Raw genomic sequence first — 26,556 nt, 5'->3', positions numbered from 1 at the left:
TGAATTGTTTGCTGTGGAATACGAAATATGGAGCCCAGTACAAAAGTGTGTGTGTGTGTGTGTGTGTGTGTGTGTGTGTGTGTGTGTGTGAGAGAGAGAGAGAGTCTACTGTCCAGTCTGAACATCCCCTCTACAAGAAAAAAAAGGGTGTCATGTATGTAGGAATATGATATATGTTGTATAATGCATGTAGTGATGTGTGTATGCCATCACACACAAAGCACACAGTAATGCAAAGTAGACAGCGTTTCACAGGTCTGCCACCTGACAGCAGATACAGATAAATCCCTCTTTCTACAGCCAGACTGTCCATGACGTCCTGTGAAGATTGACCACACTCATAGCCTCAGAACACATATCTACTCTCAGCAAAAGTACCAGTAGTGGTTCTATGAAGGATCTGTGCAGGGGTGAATTTTCTGAGGGTGCAGGTGGTTTTGTTACACCCAGGCCCCCAGCTTGTAGGGGAGTCGTGAAAACTGCAAGTTGAGCTTTGAGCACTGGCTCCATGCAACTACTTTACAAGGTACCATTACAAGTTGTATATATTATTATCTCATGCGGCAGCAGTCTGGGACCTAGTATATATCATACTTTCACACCATAATGACTAATTGCACAGCTACTGCAGTACCTGTCCCAATCAAATCCATCCACTGACATGATCTATCCAGTGAGGAGGGGGCCCCTTGTACTGGGTCAGAGCAACTGATTGAAAAAAAAAAAGGATTCGCAGGGCCCTAGGCAATTGCATATTCAGTGTGAGTGTGTGTGTGTGTGGGGGGGGGGTACGCATGTGACAGTTGATGAGCAGTAGAATAATGCTATGGGGTTATGCCACTTTCCCAGCAGACTTTGGCCTCATAATGAAAAGAAATAACATTTTCCATAGAAATATTAAAGTAATGAATTTATTCTATTCTCAGTTGATGGGTCTCTGATGATGGCTTAGGCTGCATGGTGACTTCTGGTGAGAAGACATCATTGGAGAAACAATGACGTTAAGTGCTGTTTGCATTAAGATCATGAACGTATTCCTCCAGCACTGCAAAAAGAAAAATGAAGAAAATGAAGACAGAGCAGAGGTCAGGATTCTATGTGTCATGGAATCATTCATTGTAAATGAAGGAATTGATACAGATATTCTTTATTGGCACAGTGGCGCAGTGGTTAGTGTGGTTGCCTCCCAGCAAGAAGGTCCTGGATTCGAGCCCCGGGGTAGTCCAACCTTGGGGGTCAGCCTGTGTGGAGTTTGCATGTTCTCCCCATGTCTGTGTGGGTTTCCTGCGGGTGCTCCGGCTTCCTCCCACAGTCCAAAGATATGTAGGTCAGGTGAATCGGCCATACTAAATTGTCCCTAGGTGTGAATGTGTGTGTGTGTGTGTGTGTGGGGGGGGGGGTGTGATGGCCTGGCAGCCTGTCCAGGGTGTCTCCCCGCCTCCCGCCCAATGACTGCTGGAATAGGCTCCAGCATTCCCGCAACCCTGAGAGCGGGATAAGCATTTTTGATAATGGATGGATGGAAGTTTTCGGCTCCAGTCAAAGTAAGGAGAAAATGTTGCCTAGGGCCCCCGGTTGTCCAGAGTTGTCCATGTGATCCTTCATCCATGAGTGTTTATTCTATCAGCTGCCTTGGCTGCGAAGGTAAGCCAGCAAGGTGAGAGACACCATAAATTCTGTAAGTGAGGAGGAGCATGATGTCTTCAGGATACAAACACAAAAGTGATGCACAGAAAAGAAAACAAAGCATGTGGACGAGAGAGTGAGATAAGCTTCCAAAACTGGATTTGTGCTTTAGTCAACAGAGGGTTTGTCATTCAGAAGAAGCTGCTGCCAGCTCTGTCTCTTACACTACTACTATGTCAGACCTTCAGCCAGTCAGTCAATTAAGAGTCATTCAATTTGCATTAATATTTGATATTTAGATATTGGAATAGGCTCCAGCATCCCAGTGACACTGAGAGGAGGATAAGCGGTTTGGACAATGGATGGATGGATGGATGGATATTGATCATGGGGCCATGATCAATTCTTGAACCTGGGCCGGTCATCACTCGCTTCTGCCAGTGGATCTGTGTACTCAAATTTCGAACCACCTTGGGATGCAGGTACCAAATACTACATCCCGGTCCCATGACGTGGAGGTGGTTGCTATGAATCTGCAGACTGATTGAAGATAATAGCAATGACAAATATCAAAGATCAGCCAACATCTTTAAATAACTCAAAGTAGATTCCACAGAGACTGACAAGCTTTTCAGCTGACTTCTGAATGAGTAATGGAAACCACATGGATGACTGAATAGACCCAAACACCCATCTATATTTGAGTGGAAGACACCCTTGGGAGTTTGACTTGGCAGTTTGCAAGAGAAGGTTTATAAAAAAACAGCTGCTTGGTGTTTTGGCAGCAGTGAACGATTAAATGATCTTGTCAAAGAAAAGTTCAGCAGAAATACAAGATTGAAGACCACAACAACCACAGTGGCGAAAACAGAAAAACAAGCAAAGTGGTACAAAGCACGACATGCTTTTCAACGTGTGCGTGTGTGAGTTTGTGTGTGTGTGTGTGTGTGTATAATCCAGTTAGTCAAGTAAATTCTCTATGACACAGTACAAGCCTGTTTCATGCTACAAGCAATCATCAGCTGTCTTGTGACTAACTGACTTATTTTGCTCCTTAATTGTTGAGCACTTTCCCTTCCGTTGAGTGTTTTGTTTAACAAAGTTATATATGTGTGTGTGTGTGTGTGTGTGTGTGTGTGTGTGTGTACGTATGTACAGATGTATGTGTCTATCTTTCTATCTATTCTTGAATGTATAAATGTATCTATGTGTGAAAGATACATGTATGTATGCGTGTGTGTGCATGCATGCTATTATTTATGTATGTATGTATGTATGTTTGTATGTGTGTAAGTATTCATCTTTCTATCTGCAGGCTATGTGTGAATTTGATTATATATGCATGCATGCATGCATGCATGCATGCATGCATGCATGCATGCATGCATACATACATACATACATACATACATACATACATACATACATACATACATACATACATACATACATAATGGCATTCGTGAATTCATACATACCATTATGTACGTATTATTGCATACATTTATATACAAATTTGTACATACAGATGAATGTGGCCCCATTTCTTTTTTCTTTTAAGACAGAGAGGCTGACACAAACAGTCCTTAACAGAGTACTTGCGAGCAGACTGGCTGTTATAGCCTCATCCCATGCATGCGTGTGTGCGTGTGTGCGCGCGCACACATGCGCGCGTGTGTGTTAGAGAGAGACTAGTACAAATTTCATACAGATTTTGTCAGATTATGCAAAGTACGGCTTTTTCCTGCTTTACTAGGGCTTTAATTTGTAACCATGGTAACACAGACTGAGCTGTTCAACAGCCAGCGTCACCCACTGAACAGCCAATAAAAGGTTGGGAGGCATCTCAAATCAAACCTCCTCTTTACACTGCCTCAACTCTTCTCTCTAATATCTCTATTTAAAAGAATACTGTACCTTTCCTTTAAACATAGTAGCTTGTTGGTGTGTTCACCATATCCTACATTATGAACTATCCTTATGGCTGTTTTTTTGTAGTATACATAATGGTTGTAGGTTGGTTTTGTAGGTGTTACCCCATACCTCCACACAGTACATGATAATAATAATAATAATAATCGAAGAAAAAGAACTTGTCAACAGCATGGATTGACTACAGGAAGGCATTTGACAGCATGCCACACTCCTGGATAGAGAAGAGCCTCAAGATCTACAGAGTCTGCCCAACAACTGTCAAATTCATCACGGAGAGCATGAAGGAAGACCACCCTGAATCTCCATCATGCAGAGGGGTCGTTAACATCGAGACTGATCAACATCAGAAGCGGAATCTTCCAAGGGGACTCACTATCACCACTGCTCTTTTGTCTTGCACTAGCGCCACTGAGCAATCTACTGAACAACAGCAGCTATGGGTACAAATCACAGAATGGCAAACTGACCCACCTGTTCTACATTGACGACCTCAAGACGTTTACCAAGGACGACAATCAGCAGAAGGGTCTACTCACCATCGTCAAGACCTTCAGCGACGACATCAAGATGGAATTCGGAATCGACAAATGTGCCAAAGCCACTTTCAAGAAAGGAAGACTTACCAAGGATGCAGACTTAGACCTTGACACTGACACAGTAATCAAAGAGCTAGACCAAGACAGCACATACAAGTACCTAGGAGTGAACGAAGGAGACGGCATACAACACTCAACCATGAAGGAGAAGATCCGGAAAGAGTACCACAGGAGAGTATGTATGGTACTGAAGAAGGAACTCAATGCGGCTAACAAAATTGAAGCTATCAACACCCTAGTGATACCTGTAGTGACGTACAGCTTCAACATCATCAACTGGAAACTGAACGATATCAAGAGACTAGACACCAAACAAGAAAGATGCTGAACATGGAGAAGATGCACCACCCAAAAGCAGATGTCGACAGGCTGTACCTACCAAGAGCTTCAGGAGGATGAGGCCTAGTCCAACTCGAACTGACCCGCAAGACTACCACTATCAAGCTAGATGCATACCTGACATCAGATCTACTCCATCAATAAAGAAGCTGCACAATTCAAGAAAAGAGCTTGATGTCCCAGAAACCCCACCAACATAAAATGAGGCAACTACCACCTATGCCAAACGAGTGAAGCAGAAGGCAAAACACCATGGCCAGTGGCAACTGCAAAAAACCTGGTAGGACAAAGCAATGTACGGGAAATACCCAAAAAGAATGAAAGACGCAGCCTGGACCAACAAAAGACACACCAGTGGCTGAGGAGTACCGGGCTGAAAGCAGAGATGGAGGGCCTGATAATCGCTGCACAAGACCAGAGCCTGGCAACCAGATCTTATCACCATTGCATCATCAAAGATGGAACAGACCCAAAATGCAGAATCTGTGCAATGTACAAAGAAACCATCGAACACATTGTCTCAGGCTGCCCGGAACTGGCAAAACCGAGTACATGTAGAGGCACAACAACACAGCAGCATACCTGCACTGGAAGATCTGAGAAGTGGTACGAACATCAGCCAAAAATGGTCACGTCACTGAAAACAATGATGTCACCATCCTCTGGGACATGCCCATCCACACTGACAGAGAGATAAAAGCCAACAAGCCTGACATCGTTATCAAGGACAGGAAGCAAAAGAGGTGCATGCTCATCGACATGGCAATACCATCTGAAAAAAACACCTCAGTGAAAGTCAAAGAGAAGCTGACCAAGTACAAAGACCTGGAGATTGAAATCAACAGGATGTGAGGAATGAAGACGAAACAACACCTGTGGTCATCGGAGCTCTAGGACTCATGAAGAAGGGAATGGAAAAGTTCACCAACCATATCCCAGGAAACATCAACATCTGTGCAATCCAGAAGATCGCCCTACTCGGAACAGCCCACATATTACGATGAGTACTGTCAATCAAGTGACATCTGCTCTATAGTGCCTCAGGTCCATAGTTTGGAACCGGCTCTACAGGATGTAAAACAGGAAACGTGAAAGAAATAACAATAATAATACATTTTATTTGTGGGCACCTTTCAGAGCACTCAAGGACACCTTACAGAACACAGTTAAAGAAACAGGCAGCACTGTATCAGACAGCATAAAATCAAAACAAAGCAGGGTAGACAATAAAAAGTTAATACAACAGATAAGTATAAAACTATCATCTGCAAAAAAAATCAAATGAAGCGTGGCTCGGACTGAATATGCCAGTTCGAAAAGGTGCGTTTTGAGATGGGATTTGAAGGTTGAAAGAGAGTCAATGTAATAAATAAATTAACAATACAGAGTGTACAATGATTTATGATCCAGAATGTGTCTTGCTTTTCTGATGACTACAATGCTCCTTGCCAGCTTTGCTCACATATATGTTATGTGAGGTTTCCAGCAGATTTCGTGGTCTAGTATCACACACAGGAATTTATTTTCATATACTTTCTCTGTTATGGACTGGTGGCCTGTCCCAGGTGTCTCCCCCCTGCTACCCAGTGACTGCTGGGATTGGCTCCAGCATCCTCGCTACCCTGAGAGCAGGATAAGCAGTTTGGATAATGGATGGATGGATGGATGGATGGATACTCTTTCTAATTGGACATTGTCAATCACTATTTTTACTTTGATGTTTATTTTATGATTTCCAAACAACATTAATGTTGTTTTGTCCAGATTTAAGGATAATTTGTTTTTGTCAAACCACTGTTTTAATGTTTCCATTTCTATTGTCATCACCTTCAAAAGCTGCTGTAAATTCTCGCCAGAACAAAATATATTCATGTCATCTGCAAATAAAACAAATTTCAATATTTTTGATATCTTGCATATATCACTTAAGTACAGAATGAACAGTTTTGGACCTAAAACCAACCCCTGGGGTACACCACAAGTAATATCCATGCATGGCGATTTATGTTCATCTATCTTTACAAACTGCTGCCTGTTACATAAATAGCTTCTTAGTCAATTCTGCACCACCCCTCTGATACCATACCTTTCCAATTTATCTATCAACATATTGTGATCAATAGTGTCAAAAGCTTCTTTTTTTTAGATCCATAAATATTCCCACAGCAAACTTTTTTTGGTCTATGCAACTAGTTATTTCTTCAATTAATTCAATTAGTGCCAGATATGTGGATCTGTTTGGTCGAAACCCGTACCGGTTACTGGTCATCAGATTGTGTTTCTCAATGAATTTGTCTAGTTTAGCAGCAAATAGTTTTTCCAATATTTTGGAGAATTGTGACAATAATGAAATCGGTCTGTAGTTTGTAGTTTCAAACTACAGACTGATTTCATTATTGTCACAATAATGTGGCAATAATGTCCTGTTAAGACAATAATAATGTAATATTAACACAATAATAAGCTAGACACAAATTTTGGTGTCTATCTATAGTTTTATATAAGGGCATGACTTTTACAATTTTCATTTTGCGTGGAACTTTACCAGATTGAAAGGACATTTTACAGATGTGGGTTAGTGGTTTGCAATACCGTCGATTACTTCCTTCTTAACTGTTGTCGTATCAATATCATTCCAGTCAGTAGATTTTTTTGTTCTCACATTTGTTTACAATGTCCATGATTTCCTTCTCTTCTACCGCTCTAAGAAAAAAATTGAACTTGTATTTCTGTCCCCATAATCACTATCATTCCCCTCTGTCATTGTTTGCGCGTCACTGATTGTTTTTTTCTGCCAGTTTTGGGCCCACATTTACAAAGAATCTGTTGAAGCCATTGACCACATCTTCCATGTTATTTATATAGTGTTATCATTACCTGAGGGCAGCTTGGGCTTCTAGATCAATTTCTAATACTACTATTCAACATATTCCATATACCTTCGGTGTTTTTTTATTGATCTCTAATTCTTTGTTGTAGTATTCCTTCTTGTATATCCTCATAATGGTAGTTAGATATTTTTTTGTATTTTATTTCTGATTCAATGGTTCTGTGCTTTATGAATTCTTTATAGAGCTTATTTTTTTAGACAATCGTTACGTAGTCCCTTTGTGATCCATGAACTATATTCATATTTCTGTTTACTGTTGAATCGGTCTATTGGGCAATTTTTGTCATATAAGGATTGAAATATGTTTAGAAATGAATCATAAGCTTTGCCAGTGTTTTTCTTTATATACTATATTCCAGTTATGTGTTATAATTCATTTGTGAATGCATTCATGGATTCCTCTGTTCTTACTCTAATATATTTAATGTTATTGGGAACTTTGTTCTTCCTAAAATCATTGTTATAGACTGTAAAAACTGGTAGAGGGTCACTGATGTCATTTATCAAAAGGCCACTTTCAGCATTGCCTTCTATAATGTTTGTGAATATATTGTCTATTAAGGTGACACAGTGTGGTGTGATTCTGCTAGGTCTAGTGATTTTAGGATATAAACCCGAACTATACATTGTGATCTTCTGGATGGTTATGATAGCGCTCTTGACCCTTTAGCTTCCTATAGTCACTCTTCTGTTAGGAATCTTGGTGTGATTTTTGACAGCTCTTTTAACTTTGATAAACAAATAAGCTCAGCCGTCGAAACAAGTTTTTTTCAATTACGACTTCTTGGAAAAGTAAAGGCTTATCTCCCTCCAAATGATCTTGAAAGGGTAATTCATGCATTTATTACCTCTTGTTTGGATTATTGTAATTCATTGTATGTTGGTGTAGCTCAGTCGTCACTTTGTCGCCTGCAGCTTGTACAAAATGCAGCTGCTCACATTCTGACAGGAAAGAAACGACGTGATCACATAACGCCTGCACTGGCCTCCCTTCAATGGCTTCCTATCTGTTTTAGGATCCAGTTTAAGATTTTATTACTTGTTTTTAAGTCTTTAAATGGGCTGGCACCACCTTATTTCGCTGAGCTAATACGTCATCATACACCAGTCAGAGCACTCAGGTCAACAAACCAGATGCTCTTACATGTTCCGAGATCCAGGCGTAAGAATAGGGGTGACAGAGCCTTTGCAGTGGCTGCCCCTGATCTCTGGAACAACCTATCAGTACACATAAGATCTGCTCAGACCCTAGAGACTTTTAAATCTTTGTTAAAGACCTACCTTTTCTCACTGGCATTCAATTCAAGTTGAGCTTGACGCCATGATTTTATTGTGCAAATATACCTTTACTCTTATGTTTTATTGTTTATATTTTATATTCTTTATTTTATTGTTTTCTTTAAAGAAATTTTTATATTCACGTGTCACCTATTTTATGTTGCATTTTAAGCTTATGCAGCACTTTGGTTCAACTATGGTTGTTTTAAATGTGCTATATAAATAAACTTGACTTGACTCATGAACTGTTCTGTCTTTTTGTGCTTATTTGGATTCAACGGGTCTGTATTGAAATCCCAACATATTGTAGCGTTGTCCCCCGAATTCGCTACAATATGAACATGTTCTTTCGTGGTGATTTTGATCACATTTCTTCTGTCCAGTCCTTAAATATTTCAATATTTTACCCCAGTGATCTTTATATACAAGTTATGATTACATTCTTCTTTTTTCCATACATTTGTAATAGTTTCCAGCACATCATCAACAGCTGTTGACATAACTTCTACCAGCTTGTAATTGAGGCTGTTGCCTGTTTCATGCCATAAGCAATCATCAGCTGTCAAATTGAAACAGGCTTGTACTGTCTCATAAAGAATTTACTTGACTCACTGGATTATTTTGCGCCTTATTTGTTGACCACTTTCTCTACCATTGATTGTTTCTTTTAACAAAGTTTATATGCGCATGCACACACACACACACACTGAACAAAAAATATAAACGATAAATAAAGTTTAACCTAAGATACTTTTTAAATTTATCAAATTTAAGTGGCCCATTAGATTACATAAATCACACTTAACATATTTTATCAATATGTAATTTTAAAGATTTGTTCCAAGTGCGACTTTAATTCCGACTTTCGTTAACAAAATTCTGCATTTACACGCACACACGCACACACACACACAGGTAACGCAGTTTCTTGCTAGACGCTACATCAGGCGCGTTGTGGCGTTCTTATCTGTCTTTAGTCTTTAGCAAGTTGTCGTCATACCTCTCATGTCGGCTGTCTGTCCAGTGTCCTTTAGCACCGCAGCTTCATGTCATGTCACCGGGGTAAATGTCCATGTGTTTACGTTTGGAAGGCGCTCGGGATTGTGGGTAATGAAGTCCTAACCGCTTACACGATAACGTCACTTCTCCTATTTAATGACGACAGCGACGGTAAAACGCACATACAAGTTTAATTCATCCGACATGGCCCATGTCTTTCCATCAGCGAAATAGAAGAGCCGGAAGAGAAACGGAGAAACAATATCGCGACACACGGCTTCACATTACACCGGAAACTAAACACAGAGTACCGGAAATGGAGTTGTATATAAATTTTAATGAATTCTTTACGTTCTTCTTTGTTTTGTGCAGCCAGACTCGAGTCGTGACAGTACCCTGACTGTAACATTTTCGGTCGATGTTTTAATGATAACATGATTTTTTAACGTAGCCGGTTTCCGGTGTGTGTTTGTAGTTCTGGACCATGCAGCAGGGAGACATCACGTCCGATTTGCCGGTCAGTAAAAGTGAAGGAGGGAGGAAGCAGGAGTGTTTTCTGCAGCACACCAACAGAGTAAGATTGTTTTTGTTTTTGTTTGCACAGTTATTTAAATATCTGTGAAAATGACCCACATGTGCATCCTGCTAATCTTGTCATATCAAAATATAATGCAAATGTTTTACCCGAATGTTCATTTTGTCATTATTCGGATGAGTCTGTGGTCTTTTTGTAGTGCAGCTACTTGAAAATATTTAACGTTGATTTTATTTGCTTTGTTAAAAAGCAAGATTTCTTTTGACTTCACCTTAAACGAGGAAAAAAAATCTTTGTGGTTTTACCAAGTTTAACTGGATCCCCACAATTGTCCATGTCATTCATTTGTACATAGCCAAATATTGCATATATATGAATACACATTCTCTAAAAGAAAACCTGGTAACACTTTCTATGAAGCTTGCATCTATAACGCCCTATAAGTATAGCTATAAGTCATTATAAGATTCATTATAACCATGTATATGCCCTCACAACACCTCATAATCACCTTTATGATACATTATGTCAATTTAAAACGGATTTATGCATTATAAATTTGTCATCATTAGCCTGTTTATCTGTCAAATGTCATAATGCATCATAGCCAACTTGTTTTGCTGAAGTTTTGTAGAGATGTATAATGAGACTTCAGTGCTATTTCACAGTCTTCAGCCATAGCCTTTAGTTATTGTAATACACATTATAGGAAAGTATGGGCGTTATAGATGCAATAGATGCTTATAGGGCGTTATAGATGTTTATAGGGCGTTATAGATGCAAGTTTCATAGAAAGTGTTACTGAAAACCTTTATTTTCAAATTTAAGATGAACATTGATATTTTTCTGTCAGCGTTAAGGAAGTGTACAGACCCCAGATTGTGTAATAATAGTCATACGTATAACTAGTTAATGATATACTCATTTGCATGTACATGATGTATTATCAATATTGTCCCTTTGTTCAGTTTAAAAAAAAGAAAGAATGACAAGAACTCCACCAGTTTAATTCCATCTGCATGTTTTGAGACTTTTATCAGGGCGAATGCTTCAGGTTTTTATCTATTCTTACTAAAAATTGCTTAACAGCTAACAACACAAATGATCTTAAATGATGTATTTATCTGTGTGTGTGTGTGTGTGTGTGTGTGTGTGTGTGTGTGTGTGTGTGTGTGTGTGTGTGTGTGTGTGTGTGTGTGTGTGTGTGGATATATACACTACCGTTCAAAAGTTTGGGATCACCCAAACAATTTCGTGTTTTCCATGAAAAGTCACACTTATTCACCACCATATGTTGTGAAATGAATAGAAAATAGAGTCAAGACATTGACAAGGTTAGAAATAATGATTTGTATTTGAAATAAGATTTTTTTTACATCAAACTTTGCTTTCGTCAAAGAATCCTCCATTTGCAGCAATTACAGCATTGCAGACCTTTGGCATTCTAGCTGTTAATTTGTTGAGGTAATCTGGAGAAATTGCACCCCACGCTTCCAGAAGCAGCTCCCACAAGTTGGATTGGTTGGATGGGCACTTCTTTGAGCAGATTGAGTTTCTGGAGCATCACATTTGTGGGGTCAATTAAACGCTCAAAATGGCCAGAAAAAGAGAACTTTCATCTGAAACTCGACAGTCTATTCTTGTTCGTAGAAATGAAGGCTATTCCATGCGAGAAATTGCTAAGAAATTGAAGATTTCCTACACCGGTGTGTACTACTCCCTTCAGAGGACAGCACAAACAGGCTCTAACAGGTACTATTTAATGAAGATGCCAGTTGGGGACCTGTGAGGCGTCTGTTTCTCAAACTAGAGACTCTAATGTACTTATCTTCTTGCTCAGTTGTGCAACGCGGCCTCCCACTTCTTTTTCTACTCTGGTTAGAGCCTGTTTGTGCTGTCCTCTGAAGGGAGTAGTACACACCGGTGTAGGAAATCTTCAATTTCTTAGCAATTTCTCGCATGGAATAGCCTTCATTTCTAAGAACAAGAATAGACTGTCGAGTTTCAGATGAAAGTTCTCTTTTTCTGGCCATTTTGAGCGTTTAATTGACCCCACAAATGTGATGCTCCAGAAACTCAATCTGCTCAAAGAAGTGCCCATCCAACCAATCCAACTTGTGGGAGCTGCTTCTGGAAGCGTGGGGTGCAATTTCTCCAGATTACCTCAACAAATTAACAGCTAGAATGCCAAAGGTCTGCAATGCTGTAATTGCTGCAAATGGAGGATTCTTTGACGAAAGCAAAGTTTGATGTAAAAAAAATCTTATTTCAAATACAAATCATTATTTCTAACCTTGTCAATGTCTTGACTCTATTTTCTATTCATTTCACAACATATGGTGGTGAATAAATGTGACTTTTCATGGAAAACACAAAATTGTTTGGGTGATCCCAAACTTTTGAACGGTAGTGTATATATACACTCACCGGCCACTTTATTAGGCACACCTGTCCAACTGCTCGTTAACGCAAATTTCTAATCAGCCAATCACATGGCAGCAACTCAGTGCATTTAGGCATGTAGACATGGTCAAGACGATCTGCTGCAGTTCAAACCAAGCATCAGAATGGGGAAGAAAGGTGATTTAAGTGACTTTGAACGTGGCATGGTTGTTGGTGCCAGAGGGGCTGGTCTGAGTATTTCAGAAACTGCTGATCTACTGGGATTTTCACACACAACTATCTCTAGGGTTTACAGAGAATGGTCCGAAAAAGAGAAAATATCCAGTGAGCGGCAGTTCTGTGGGCAAAAATGCCTTGTTGATGCCAGAGGTCAGAGGAGAATGGCCAGACTGGTTCGAGCTGAAAGAAAGGCAACAGTAATTCAAATAACCACTCATTACAACCGAGGTATGCAGAAGAGCATCTCTGAACACACAACACGTCGAACCTTGAGGCAGATGGGCTACAGCAGCAGAAGACCACACCGGGTGCCACTCCTGTCAGCTAAGAACAGGAAACTGAGGCTACAATTCGCACAGGCTCACCAAAATTGGACAATAGAAGATTGGAAAAACGTTACCTGGTCTGATGAGTCTCGATTTCTGCTGCGACATTTGGATGGTAGGCTCAGAATTTGGCGTCAACAACATGAAAGCATGGATCCATCCTGCCTTGTATCAACGGTTCAGGCTGGTGGTGGTGGTGTAATGGTGTGGGGGATATTTTCTTGGCACACTTTGGGCCCCTTAGTACCAATTGAGCATCGTGTCAACGCCACAGCCTACCTGAGTATTGTTGCTGGCCATTTCCATCCCTTTATGACCACAGTGTTCCCATCTTCTGATGGCTACTTCCAGCAGGATAACGCGCCATGTCATAAAGCTCGAATCGTCTCAGACTGGTTTCTTGAACATGACAATGAGTTCACTGTACTCAAATGGCCTCCACAGTCACCAGATCTCAATCCAATAGAGCACCTTTGGGATGTGGCGGACCGGGAGATTCGCATCATGGATGTGCAGCCGACAAATCTGCAGCAACTACGTGATGCTATCATGTCAATATGGACCAAACTCTCTGAGGAATGTTTCCAGTACCTTGTTGAATCTATGCCACGAAGGATTAAGGAGGTTCTGAAGGCAAAAGGGGGTCCAACCCGGTACTAGCAAGGTGTACCTAATAAATTGGCCAGTGAGTGTATATATATATATATATTTATATATATATATATATATAACATTTCTATTTATAGTCTAGTAAATTGGTGTAATTTAATAGTAATTGTATAATATAATAAAGTATTAGTGTATATTTTGTATAGTATAAAAATATTATTTTAATTTACCTGTGCCCCCGTTTGTAGGGCTAGTGGTTGTGTCAGGAAGGGCATCCGATGTAAAATTTTGCCAAATCATTATACGGATTGACAAGACCACCATCGGTGCTGTGCCCTCACAGGGTACCGATGGAAACTATCAAAACTGCTGTGGCGACCCCTGGGAAACAGGGAACAAGCCCAAAGAAGAAGAAGAAGAAAAGTATTAGTTTAATTGTGGTACAGTATAAATTACTATACAGACATTTTAGTGTACAAGCATAATAGTATTAGTATACTTTACTATATTGTATTTGGAAATTTAGTGTCATATTTTGTTTATCTGCTTCAAACTGGCTACTACAAATGACATTTCTTTTGGAAAGATAAAGGGATTCTATTCTGTTGTGTCCTACGTGCTCCTCTAAAGCCTGGGGAGCAGACGATCATCTGTCATGTGCAGCGTGTCACCACCTGCAAATCACCTGAAAAGATCCAAATTATCACCTGCCATTAACACTGCTTCATCCAACATGGTGCCCCTCGCAGGCCCAAACCTGTAAACAGGCACAACCTCCCCATGACAGTCTGGATTAATGATACAAACATTAATTTACCCCATCAACAGCTTTTCGCCTCTTGGAGAATAAAGCTCCGTGCATTCTCATCTTTTTTCACATTAATTCATTCATTTTCTCAATATGCATGAGGTGAAGGTTTCTGAAACATGGCCCAGTTATTTTGGAGGGGAGACAAAATGACACGTTAATCTGAGATCAAACTTTAGAAAAGAACAACACGTCATGACTCCAGTTTTAATTCTCGCATTAAGAAAAAGGGATGACACTGTTGTTTCATCACTTAGAACACCATTCATATATTTACAGTGATCAGCACTTGTATGGGAAATATATTTACATACATATACTAAACAACACAACAGGGTTCAACACACCAATCAATAAAAACATGCAAAGAAAACATTATACACAACCATGACAAGACCAGACAGTAGTCTTTCATCTCTAGCTGAAGATATCTATGGTCAGCTAACAGCGAGGATTAGAGAACATGAAAAAAGGAATTAAAGACATTAAGATATTCCGAACACAAATCAAAGGATACGGAAAATTATATCAACCCAGAAAACAATTTCTTCAACATCAACAACAGCTGTCTATACTACACTGATGATCAATTTAACACAATGGTAAACTCAGATCATAGAATTTCAATTATCCATGTGAACAGCAGAAGCCTATATGCCAACTTCCAAAACATCAAAGAATATCAAAATACCTTCCAGAATCCCTTCAACATAATAGCTATGTCTGAAACATAGATTAGCCCTGAGAAAGGCATTGACTTTGAGGTAACTGGATGTGAATTGTCTTACAAGAACAGGAGGAACAAAAATGGAAGGGGGGGGGTTTCTTTGTATGAGCAACAGCCTCAATTAAATGGTGGTAGAAGTTATGTCAACAGCTGTTGATGATGTGCTGGAATGTATCACAATTGAAATCTGTATGGAAAAAAAGAAGAATGTAATCATAAATTGTATATACAGATTACCAGGATCAAATATTGAAATATTTAAGGACTGGATAGAAGAAACGTATTCAAAATCAGTACAAAAGAATATGTACATATGTGGGGATTTCAATATAGACCCCTTAAATCCAAATAAGCTCAAAAAGACTAAAGAGTTCATAATACAATATATAGTTTGGGTTGAAATCCTAAAATCACACCACACTGTGCCACCTTAATAGACAATATATTCACAAACATTATAGACAGCCACACTGAGAGTGGGCTTTTATTAAATGAAATCAGTGACCATCTACCATTTTTTACAGTCTATGACAATAATTTTAGGAAGAACAAAGTTCCCAACAACATTAAATATATAAGCGTAAGAACAGAGGAATCCATGAATGCATTCACAAATGAATTAATAACACAAAACTGGAGTACAGTATACAAAGAAAAAGACACTGACAATGCTTATGATTCATTCCTAAACATATTTCAATCCTTCTGACAAAAATTGCCCGATAGACCAATTCAACAGTAAACATAAATATAAAGATAGTCCATGGATCGCAAAGGGACTACGTAACGCTTTTCATAAAAATATGAGCTCTATAAAGAATTCATAAAGCACAGAACCATTGAAGCAGAAATAAAATACAGAAAATATAAAAATAAGCTAAATAACATTATGAGTTTATGCAAGAAGGAATACTACAACAAAGAATTAGAGACCAATAAAAACAACACCAAAGGTATATGGAATGTGTTGAACAGCAGTATTAGAAACAGATCTAGAAGCCCAAGCTGCCCTCAATACTTTACAGATAGTGATAAGATTATGAATAACATGGAAGATGTGGTCAATGGCTTCAACAGATTCTTTGTAAATGTGGGCCCAAAACTGGCAGGAAAAAAAAAATCAATGACACACAATCAATCACAGAGGAGAATGATGGTGATTATGGGGAAGGAAATCCAAGTTCAGTTTTTTCTTAGAGTGGTAGAAGAGAAGGAAATCATGGACATTGTAAACAAATGTGAGAACAAAAAAATTCTACTGACTAGAATGATATTGATATGACAATAGCTGAGAAAGTAATCGAAGGTATTGCAAAACCACTAACCCACATCTGTAAAACTGTCCTTTCAATCTGGTAAAGTTCCAAGCAAAATGAAAACAGCAAAAGCGATAGACATTAATTTAAGAACTACAGACCAATTTCATTATTGTCACAATTCTCCAAAAAATTGGAAAAACTATTTGCTGCTAGACAAATTCATTGAGAAACCCAATCTGATGACTGATAGCCAGTACTGTTTTCGACCAAGCAGATCGACATCTCTGGTGATCATTGAAGAAATAACTAATTGCATAGACCAAAAAAAGTTTGCTGTGGGAATATTTATAGACCTAAAAAAAAGCTTTTGACACTACTGATCACAATAGACTAATAGATAAATTGGAAAGGTATGGTATCAGAGGGGTGGTGCAGAATTGGCTAAGCAGCTATTTAAGTAACAGGCAGCAGTTTGTAAAGCTAGGCGAACATACCATTATGTATGTATTATTGCATACATTTATACACAAATTTGTACATACAGATGAATGTATCCCCATTTCTCTTTTTTTCTTTTAAGACAGAGAGGCTGACACAAACAGTCCTTAACAGACTACTTGCGAGCAGACTGGCTATTATAGCCTCATCCCATGCGTGTGTGCGTGCGTGTGTGTTTTATCTGTATTGTTGTTGAGTTTTATTGTTTCTCTTGTTTTTAATGTAATGCACTTTGAGCTGCATTTTATGTATGAAAGGTGCTATGCAAATAAAGTTTGTTATTATTATTATTATAAATCGTCATGCATGGATATTACTTGTGGTGTACCCCAGGGGTCGGTTTTAGGTCCAGAACTGTTCATTCTGTACTTAAATGATATATGCAAGATATCAAAAACATTGAAATTTGTTTTATTTGTGGATGACATGAATATATTTTGTTCTGGTGAGAATTTACAGCAGCTTTTGTAGGTGACCACAATAGAAATGGAAAAATTAAAATGGTGGTTTGACAAAAACAAATTATCCTTAAATCTGGGCAAAACAAAGTTTATGTTGTTTGGAAATTATAAAATAAACACCAAAGTATATGAGTATCCATCCATCCATCCATCCATTATCCGAACCACTTATCCTGCTCATAGGGTCGCGGGGATGTGATACTAGACCACAAAATCTGCTGGAAACCTCACATAACATATGTGCGAGCAAAGCTGGCAAGGAGCATTGCAGTCATGGGAAAAGCAAGTCACATTCTGCATCATAAATCATTGCACACTCTGTATTGTGCATTTATTTTACCATATCTGAGCTACTGTGTGGAGGTATGGGTTAACACCTACAAAACCAACCTACAACCCTTATGAATACTACAAAAAAGAGCCATAAGGATAATTAATGATGTAGAATACCGTATTAATTAAGTATAATTATTAATAAAATAATCGTGAACACACCAACAAGCTATTTTTAAAATCAAGTGCCTTGAAGTTCTGGGATTTTGTAGAATTTAACACAGCACAAATAATGTTCAAAGCAAGAAACAATCTACTACTGAGTAATTACAAAAAACTATTCTCAGATAGAGAAGGGGAATGTAATTTGAGAGAGAAGTTAAACTTTAAGAAATTATGTGTTCGTACAACTTTGAAGATTATGGGCAATTCAATCTGTTGGGTAAAATTGTGGAACAGTTTGAGCATGGAACTCAAACAAAGTACAAATATTACGCAGTTCAAGGAGTTCAAAGGTCTGATTTTCAAGAGGTATAGGGATGATGAAGAGTTGTGTTAACTAAGTTTTATATAGCTCTCATTTTTTTTCCTAGGACACTGAGTGGATATTTGGGTTGTACGTAGCATTGAGATTTATTTATTCCTGATACATGACATTAGCATGTGTTTTTCTTTTTTCTCTTTCTCTCGTGTGTTTTTGATGTTTTTTTTCTCTTTTTGTTCACAGTAGTTGAGTTTGTATTGTGCAGCACAACTTGCATTGAATTTGAACTATACAGTACAGTGGGAATTGAGTTTGAAATGTATAGTAGCTGAATTAACTTAAGAGTAGGAGAGAAGGGGTAGGAAAAAATAAGTGTATACTTCCTCCTACTGCTTTTCAAACATGTAACAAATAATCTGATGCATACTGAGATTTGTTAGCTGAGTTTAATGTGTGGATTTGCTGATCACTTCAGATTATTGGCAATGGCTTATCTGTGTTATATCCTGCTTATTACATGTTCAAAATAAATCATCATTCATTCATTCATCATCATTATTTCATATTATTTTCTATTTTAAACTTGTTTTTTGTTTTTGATTGATATATGCTTATAGTACACATCGTGTAGAAGGCTGTACAAAGGAGATGCAGTATTTTATCCTCTCTCTCTCTCTCTCTCTCTCTCTCTCTCTCTCTCTCTCTCTCTCTCTCTCTCTCTCGCTCTGTGTGTGTGTGTGTGTGTGTGTGTGTGTGTGTGTGTATATATATATATATATATATATATATATTTATTTTATATATATATGATCTACTACATGATCTTCAACAGGGACACTGTAGGCAGTCTACCAAAACAGTGTCTGTATAAACTTTGAACAGTACATGTTCATAAGTGGTGTCGTAGCCGTGTTACACTGCTGTTATAATGTGTAAGTTATTCAACTGGGTTCCACCTTCATTAAGGGGGTTTTATTTATTAAGGTCGACTTTACGGTTCTGCATCTCCTCAAGTTGGACGCAGTGTTCAGGAAGCCAGCTGGCAGACAAACATTTGACCAAACCCAATTCAATTAGCATATCAATGAGCAATTGGCAGAATTTAATGCTGGCCCTATTTTTGCCTTTCCCTGAGGGACCACCTCATTCCTGCTGGCTATTTTGACAGGACAGCTTCGTAAGCTGGTGAAACCTCATGAAATGTGACATAATGAGCTGTCTGGGTTTGCTGCCACATTGAGAACAACAAGTATTTCTATTCCATGATAGGGTTGGAATGGCGTGGATTCTTTTCTAATGAGATTTTCATGTGATTACATGACATGACACAGTTCACAGTGAAGCTTTCAATGACATTGACAATGCGTCTCATAATGGCTGGCGGTGACTTATGTAAAATCAGACATGTAGGGCTGAGTCCTGTGTAGCTCAATGAATAAAGCATGGCACTATCACTGGTACATGTGCTTACAGCGCGCACGTTTGCACATACACATACACATACACACACACACACATACACCTGTAATGAATGCTAACAAGATGGACTTGACACCACAACCTTCCCTGTCCAGTTCTTTCAGCAGTGAACGTTTAGTTTCTCGACTTCCAGTCGGAATAGGGGGAAAATGCGTTTTAATGCCATTCTGATGCAATATGTCTCATTTGTAATTTTTTTTTATTTACTGAGCGGTACACAAGATTTGAATCCTTATTATATTTATTTTTAACACATTGTAAATCCTGAGCAAATGAATATTATTGAATATAGTTAATAGTAGTTGAATAATTTAGTTTTGTAGTCTGTGTTAGATTAATGTTAGTATTCTGATACTTGTCCTCGTTCTCCTTCACTTCCAGTCCCTGTCCTTCCTGTCCTGTTCACACTGTGGACCAAACAGTTCAGAATCACTTTCAGACTCCGACTGCATTCACACTGCAGACTGAAAACTGCCACCAACCCACTGTCTAAACACTGAGATGTGTCCTCGAGTTTAGTTTCCACAGAGACCCGAAATCAGAGACTTCTCCAGCACCGATTTCAGATGTCTCCATCTTGTTCTATTCTGGTCAAACCACTGAACTTCATATTAAACCCACCAACACAGAGATGATGACAGTGAGCTGTAGAGTGACATAAAATCCACATAAATTCAGACTTTATCATTCAGTCTCAAGTCACCTATCAGACATGTTTCTGATTTAGAACCACACGTGGAAGTGGTCCAGATGGGACCAAAAACCATCTTTTCCACATGTCTTGTGTTCACACATAAAAACATTGGTAGACAGACACTAACAGCTGTCAATACTGGTTCTTTGGCACACCTACATACAACAGATCCATTATTAATGTTATTAGCTGCAGCTGTGTTTATCCTGCTATGCTAACATCACAGAGTACCATGACGAGCCTGCCAGGTTTTTAACCTTTACATGGTTTTTAACCTAGAGATGTCACTAAAATGGTCTAGGGTTTAGTTTAGTTTCTCTTTAATAAAGCAGTCTGTTAACTGAATCTCCGGTGTGTCCTCAGACGGTGAAGGTGGAGTCCGGCATTTCTCTGACTTCATCCCAGACGGCCGAGCTTCAGTTCCTCCGCTCACGAGTCCGAGAGCTGGAGAGAGAGAAGGCCGTGATGGGAGCCGAGAACCAGAGGCTGAGAAACATGCTGGTTAATGGTGAGCCATAGACAGATTTTTATTTGTTAGACTGATCTGATACTGATCCATACAGCAGCCCTCATGTCCATCAGTGATGTCATTTCCTGTTGAGGTCTTTCTCAGTAAGACACAGAGACAGTCAAAAGAAGAAATCCTGGATTAAATAAATTAGGTATGGGGGCATCCAGGTAGCGTGGCGGTCTATTCTGTTGCCTACCAACATGGAGATCACCGGATCGAATCCCTGTGTTACCTCCAGCTTGGTCGGGCGTCCCTAAAGACACAATTGGCCATGTCTGTGGGTGGGAAGCTGGCTGTAGGTATGTGTCCTGGTCGCTGCACTAGCGACTCCTCTGGTCAATCGGGGCATCTGTTCATGGGGGGGAACTGAGGGAAATAGCGTGATCCTCCCATGCGCTACGTCCCCCTGGCAAAACTCCTCACTGTCAGGTGAAAAGAAGCGACTGGCAACTCCACATGTATCGGAGGAGGCATGTGGTAGTCTGCAGCCCTCCTCGGATTGGTAAAGGGGGTGGAGCAGCAACCAGGACAGCTCGGAAGAATGGGGTAATTGGCCAGATACAGTTGGGGGGAAAGGGGCATCCAGGTGGTTTGCTGGTCTATTCCATTGCCTGCCAACACGAGAATCGCCGGATAACAACCCCATGTGGCCTTCGGCTTGGTCGGGCGTCCCTACAGACACAATTGGCTGTGTCTGTGGGTGGAAAGCAGGATGTGGGTGTGTCCTGCTTACTGCACTAGCACCTCCTCTGGTTGGTCGGGTCGCCTGTTCGGGGGAGAGGGGGAACTGGGGGGAATAGCGTGATCCTCCCACATGCTACATCCACTTGAAGAAACTCCTCACTGTCAGGTGAAAAGAAGCGGCTGGCGACTCCACATGTATCGGAGGAGGCATGTCTGCAGCCCACCCCGGATCAGCAGAGGGGGTGGATCAGCTACTGGGACAGCTCAGAAGAGTGGGGTAATTGGCCGGATACAACAGGGGAGGGAAAAAAAGCAATTAGGGAGAAAAAGGGGGGGGAAATCCCAATTTTTTTTTTAAATAGATAAAAAAATAAATGAATCAGGTATAACATGTTTATGGAGAATGACCCCATTTACACCTGACATTATCGTAGAGTTTCTGTCCAGATACCTTTTCTGGATCAGAAAATCTTATTAATACAAGATGTAAACAAGTCACATTACAACTACATTAGATGGGCCATCAGTCAGAAATATCCAAGTATACAGACAATCCTTCGGTTAGACAGCACCGTCCAGGGAGAAACCTCATCCTGCCATCAGTAAACAGTTAAAGGATAATTCTGTTTTTTTTTTTTTTGGGGGGATTTTCCCCCGTTTCTCCCCAATTGTATCTAGCCAATTACCCCACTCTTCTGAGCCATCCCAGTCGCTGCTCCAACCCCTCTACTGAATCAGGGAGGGCTGCAGACATGCCTTCTCCGATAGATGTTGGGTCGCCAGCCGCTTCTTTTCACCTGACAGTGAGGAGTTTCACCAGAGGGACGTAGCGCATGGGAGGATCATGCTATTCCCCCCAGTTTCTCCTCCCTGACCAACCAGAGGAGGCACTAGTGCAGCGACCAGGACACATACCCATATCTGGCTTCCCACCTGCAGACACGGCCAATTGTGCATGTAGGGACGCCCGAACAAGCCGGAGGTAACACAGGGATTCGAACCGGTGATCCCCGTGTTAGTAGGTGACGGACTAGACTGCTACCCTACCTGGATGCCCTAGGATAATTCTGTTTTTAAATAAACTCGGCTTTATTTTAATTTTTTTCCATATAAATTATATTATTTTACTCACCAGCTTCATTTTGTAGATATTGATCACAGGACCGAGAGCCTAACTCTAAAAAAAACTGCATTATCCTTTAAATGTGTTGTTTCTCATTCTATAGGTTGATCTTTACTCATCAAACTCTGATGTTAACTTCTCCCATCACATTAAAATGTCACAACAGTTATCAATATGACAGTGACCAAATAACTTGTTCTGATCTGTCTGAGCTGTTAAAATTATGCCTTTGATGGATTTTTTTTGTATATATTGTTTTCAATGACAACAGAAAGACTTTCCATCTTTCTAACCGCTGGTTTTCTTTACATAGTGTGCAAGAGAAATTACATATTACATACTATGTATTACATAGTATCCACAGAAATAGCAAGTGTGAATGAAAAGGGCCTGATGGGATCGTTTGTGATCCAAATTACAAATCCAGGTGACATTCTAGTAATTCCCTGAAGGTAGACGGGAATCAGTGGATTTGATAAATCATCTCTTCCTACAGACAACCAGTCAAATGAAAATTGACACAGCCACAAACCCCACAAGCTTTCATCCTAAATGTGAATTTCATCCTTAGAATTGCAGAAAGTGAATCAAATGACAATTGTAAAATTACAGCATGTGTTCTTCCTGGTTCGGTGGCAAAGCAGCAGCTTCTCACCACATGAGTTTGTCTCGTTTAAATAAAGTTTGGAGTTTGGACGAAGTGACCGGCAGGCTGCCATCTGTCAACTTTTGACATCTGACTCTGTTTACTTTCTTTTCTTATTCTTCCTCCATTTCCAAGAGATCCCTGGTCTGCTATCCACCATGTGGCAGACCCTGGGCCAGGCCAACCATCCCCATGCCTCTCCAACCTCCATCTCCATGGCAATAGGGAGAGGAGATGACTACACCTCCTACCAGCATCATCAACCCATGACCAATCACTCCTCTCAGGGTGGGGACTACAGCCCCCCTGGCCACACCCACTCCTACCCCCTGCCCAACCACTCAGCACTGGGACACGAGGACCTGAATGGAGACATGTCAGACTACGGTGCGCCCATCAGCTCGGGCGAAGAGGAGGTGACAGGAGGAGACATGGGGCTGGGGGGTGATATTGGGGGGGAGGTGCCTATGTGCAGCCAGACCGACCTGGCCGAAATGAGGAGGAGATGCTCAGAGAGCAGCTGTGCTAACGGCGATGCCAACTCCCATGTAATAAGCTAATCATGTGGTTTTTTTCCTCCGTTTACTTTAGCAGATTACAGTCTCCATTTTTTTAATCAGATCACTTTCATTTAGTTATATGTAGTCCTTTCCCCTCACGTTCACCTTCCAGGTGGTGGTGTTGATTCATTTAAACCCTTCCTTTAGTCAAACAGCTATTCCAGTACAATAAAATATATTTTTTATTAGTTCTACATAGGGATGGGTACTGAAACCCAGTATTAAACAGGCACCAGTGCTAACTTATTAGACCATAGCATTGATACGCTCCGATGTTAACGGTTCTGCTATCGGTATTGGAGAAATTAAGAAAATAAATTTCTTATTTATTTAGGCTACACAAACACTGTCTTAAACCTTTTATCTCACCAACTCTGTTTCTAATTTGCGATAAGATTAAGATATTTGTCTATGATGCATTTTCACTATTCCCAGTCCAGAAGAGAGGTCTCTTTCTTGGAGCCTGTCGTATATGTGAGCCGAGGGACGGGGCCAGCTCTCTCGCTCTCTCCTGCTCTCTCTCTCACAGACACACACTAGTCGATGCTGACAATGCTGGTTGCCACAAGTGCAACATGTCTTTTGCATGTAAGAGTGGAAACATGCAATCTTTAGAAACATCCAGCTAAAGTGCATCAAATACAGGCGGAGAAATGCTGTCTTTGACGGCCTAGCTCGTAGTCCATCGCTCGTTGGCCCATCCACCTCAGGTATGTTATGTATGCTAGCAGCCTAGAACCCACACAGAGTTAACTAAATTATACAAACATGGATTAATGATTAAAAGCAACACTCTGTCCAGACATGAGAAAATAAAGCAATGTAATTCTGTTCTTAATTTGTTTTGTTTTTTCCTCTTACAGAAGTAACAAAAAGAATCGATAAGAGTACCGTTAAAGTACTGGATCGATAAGCAGTATCGGTAAGGGTAGTAGTACCGTTAAAATATTAAAGATACCCATCCCTAGTTCTACATTTAATTTATGTAATGGTTTTAGCCCAAAATTTGACAATGACAAAATTTGAAAATGTGACAGTGGTGAGTTATGTGGTAGGCATGATGGATGGGTTCAAGGTGGAGGTGGGATTACATCAAGGATCGGCTCTGATCCCTGTCTTGTTTGCAATGGTGATGGACAGGTTGACGGATGAGATCAGGCAGGAGTCTCCGTGGACTATATTGTTTGCGGATGACATTGTGATCTTAGTGAGAGTAGGGAGCAGGTTGAGGGGAGCCTGGAGAGTTGGAGGTATGCACTGGAGAGAAGAGGAATGAAAGTCAGTAGGAGCAAGACAGAATACATATGTGTGAATGAGAGGGAGGACAGCGGAATGGTGAGGATGCAAGGAGTAGAGGTGACGAAGGTGGATGAGTTTAAATACTTGGGGTCAACTGTTCAAAGTAATGGGGAGTGCAGAAGAGAGGTGAAGAAGAGAGTGCAGGCAGGGTGGAGTGGGTGGAGAAGAGTGTCAGGAGTGATTTGCGACAGAAGGGTACCCGCAAGAGTTAAAGGGAAGGTTTACAAGATGGTTGTTGAGACCAGTTATGTTGTATGGTTTGGAGACAGTGGTACTGACGAAAAGACAGGAGGTGGAGCTGGAGGTGGCAGAGTTGAAGATGCTAAGACTTTCATTGGGAGTGACAAAGAAGGACAGGATTAGGAACAATTATATTAGAGGGACAGCACAGGTTGGACGGTTTGGAGACAAAGCAAGACAGGCAAGATTGAGATGGTTTGGACACGTGCGGAGGAGAGATGCTGTGTATATTGGGAGAATGATGCTGAATATGGAGCTGCCAGGGAAGAGGAAAAGAGGAAGATGCAGAGAACAGGAAGAGATGGAAATGGATGATCCACTGTGGCGACCCCTAACGGGAGCAGCCAAAAGTAGTAGTAGTAGTAGTAGTAGTAGTAGTAGTAGTAGTTTTATCCCAAAATTTCATATTTATTTTGTTTTCGATATATTGGTCATGGAGCACAACCAAGCGGAACTGTTCCTTATCACATGAGATTTACAACATGATGTCCTGGAGGTGTGTACTTTTACTTCAAAGGTGTGTGTGTGTGTGTTCTCACAATTACAGATATTTAATTTCTAAGCACTGCTAAAAATTAGAATCAAATCCAAATTAGGGATGTTGCAATATACTGGTATTGACGATAACCATGATATATAAAAAATGAAATACTGATATCATGTTAATAATACACATAATACTGTGTAAATTTAAGCATCCTTAAATCATTTCCGTTTCTTTCCGTTCTCACTTTGTCTTCCTTTCCCAACACCCCCCCCCCCACACACACACACACACATACACACACACAGGATCTTTTGTGCATCAGTTCATCTGGTTGCCTTTTCACTATCCATTAAGTGTAAATTTTCTTTTTGTACACTTTTGTATAGTTATGGTTACAGACTCTCTCCACTTCTCGACACTCGTATTTTGAGTGTAATTCATTTGCCAAAAAAAGAGACAAAACTCACAATGAAGTTAAAGATTAATTTGACTTATAGCATTATTTTTTTTTTTAAAGTTTTTTTTAAAGATATCGTGCTAATATTGTTATCATGAATTCTTTTGGCCA

At 40.0% G+C, this 26,556-nt stretch overlaps 2 protein-coding genes across 3 annotated transcripts in view; one reads left to right on the top strand and one right to left on the bottom strand.

Moving 5' to 3' along the window:
- The window catches only part of prkn (parkin RBR E3 ubiquitin protein ligase), a 49,550-nt gene extending 39,666 nt beyond the window's left edge, over positions 1-9,884 (bottom strand). For both annotated transcript variants that reach the window (XM_056292069.1, XM_056292070.1), the window contains exon 1: positions 9,665-9,884. In XM_056292069.1, coding sequence (XP_056148044.1) covers positions 9,665-9,671 — 7 coding nt within the window. In that variant the 5' untranslated portion in view covers positions 9,672-9,884. The remainder of the gene's footprint in view (positions 1-9,664) is intronic.
- Positions 9,885-10,208: 324 nt separating this feature from the next.
- LOC130123224 (uncharacterized) overlaps positions 10,209-26,556 on the top strand; it is a 28,301-nt gene continuing 11,953 nt past the window's right edge. The window contains exons 1-4 of the mRNA XM_056292357.1: positions 10,209-10,237; positions 14,099-14,195; positions 20,802-20,946; positions 23,538-23,950. Of these exons, the coding sequence (XP_056148332.1) occupies positions 14,106-14,195; positions 20,802-20,946; positions 23,538-23,950 (648 nt within the window). The 5' untranslated portion in view covers positions 10,209-10,237; positions 14,099-14,105. The remainder of the gene's footprint in view (positions 10,238-14,098; positions 14,196-20,801; positions 20,947-23,537; positions 23,951-26,556) is intronic.

This window comes from Lampris incognitus, chromosome 13 (assembly GCF_029633865.1).
Source record: "Lampris incognitus isolate fLamInc1 chromosome 13, fLamInc1.hap2, whole genome shotgun sequence".
NCBI classification, from domain to species: Eukaryota; Metazoa; Chordata; class Actinopteri; order Lampriformes; family Lampridae; genus Lampris; species Lampris incognitus.
This window is presented reverse-complemented; position numbering and strand designations above follow the sequence as displayed.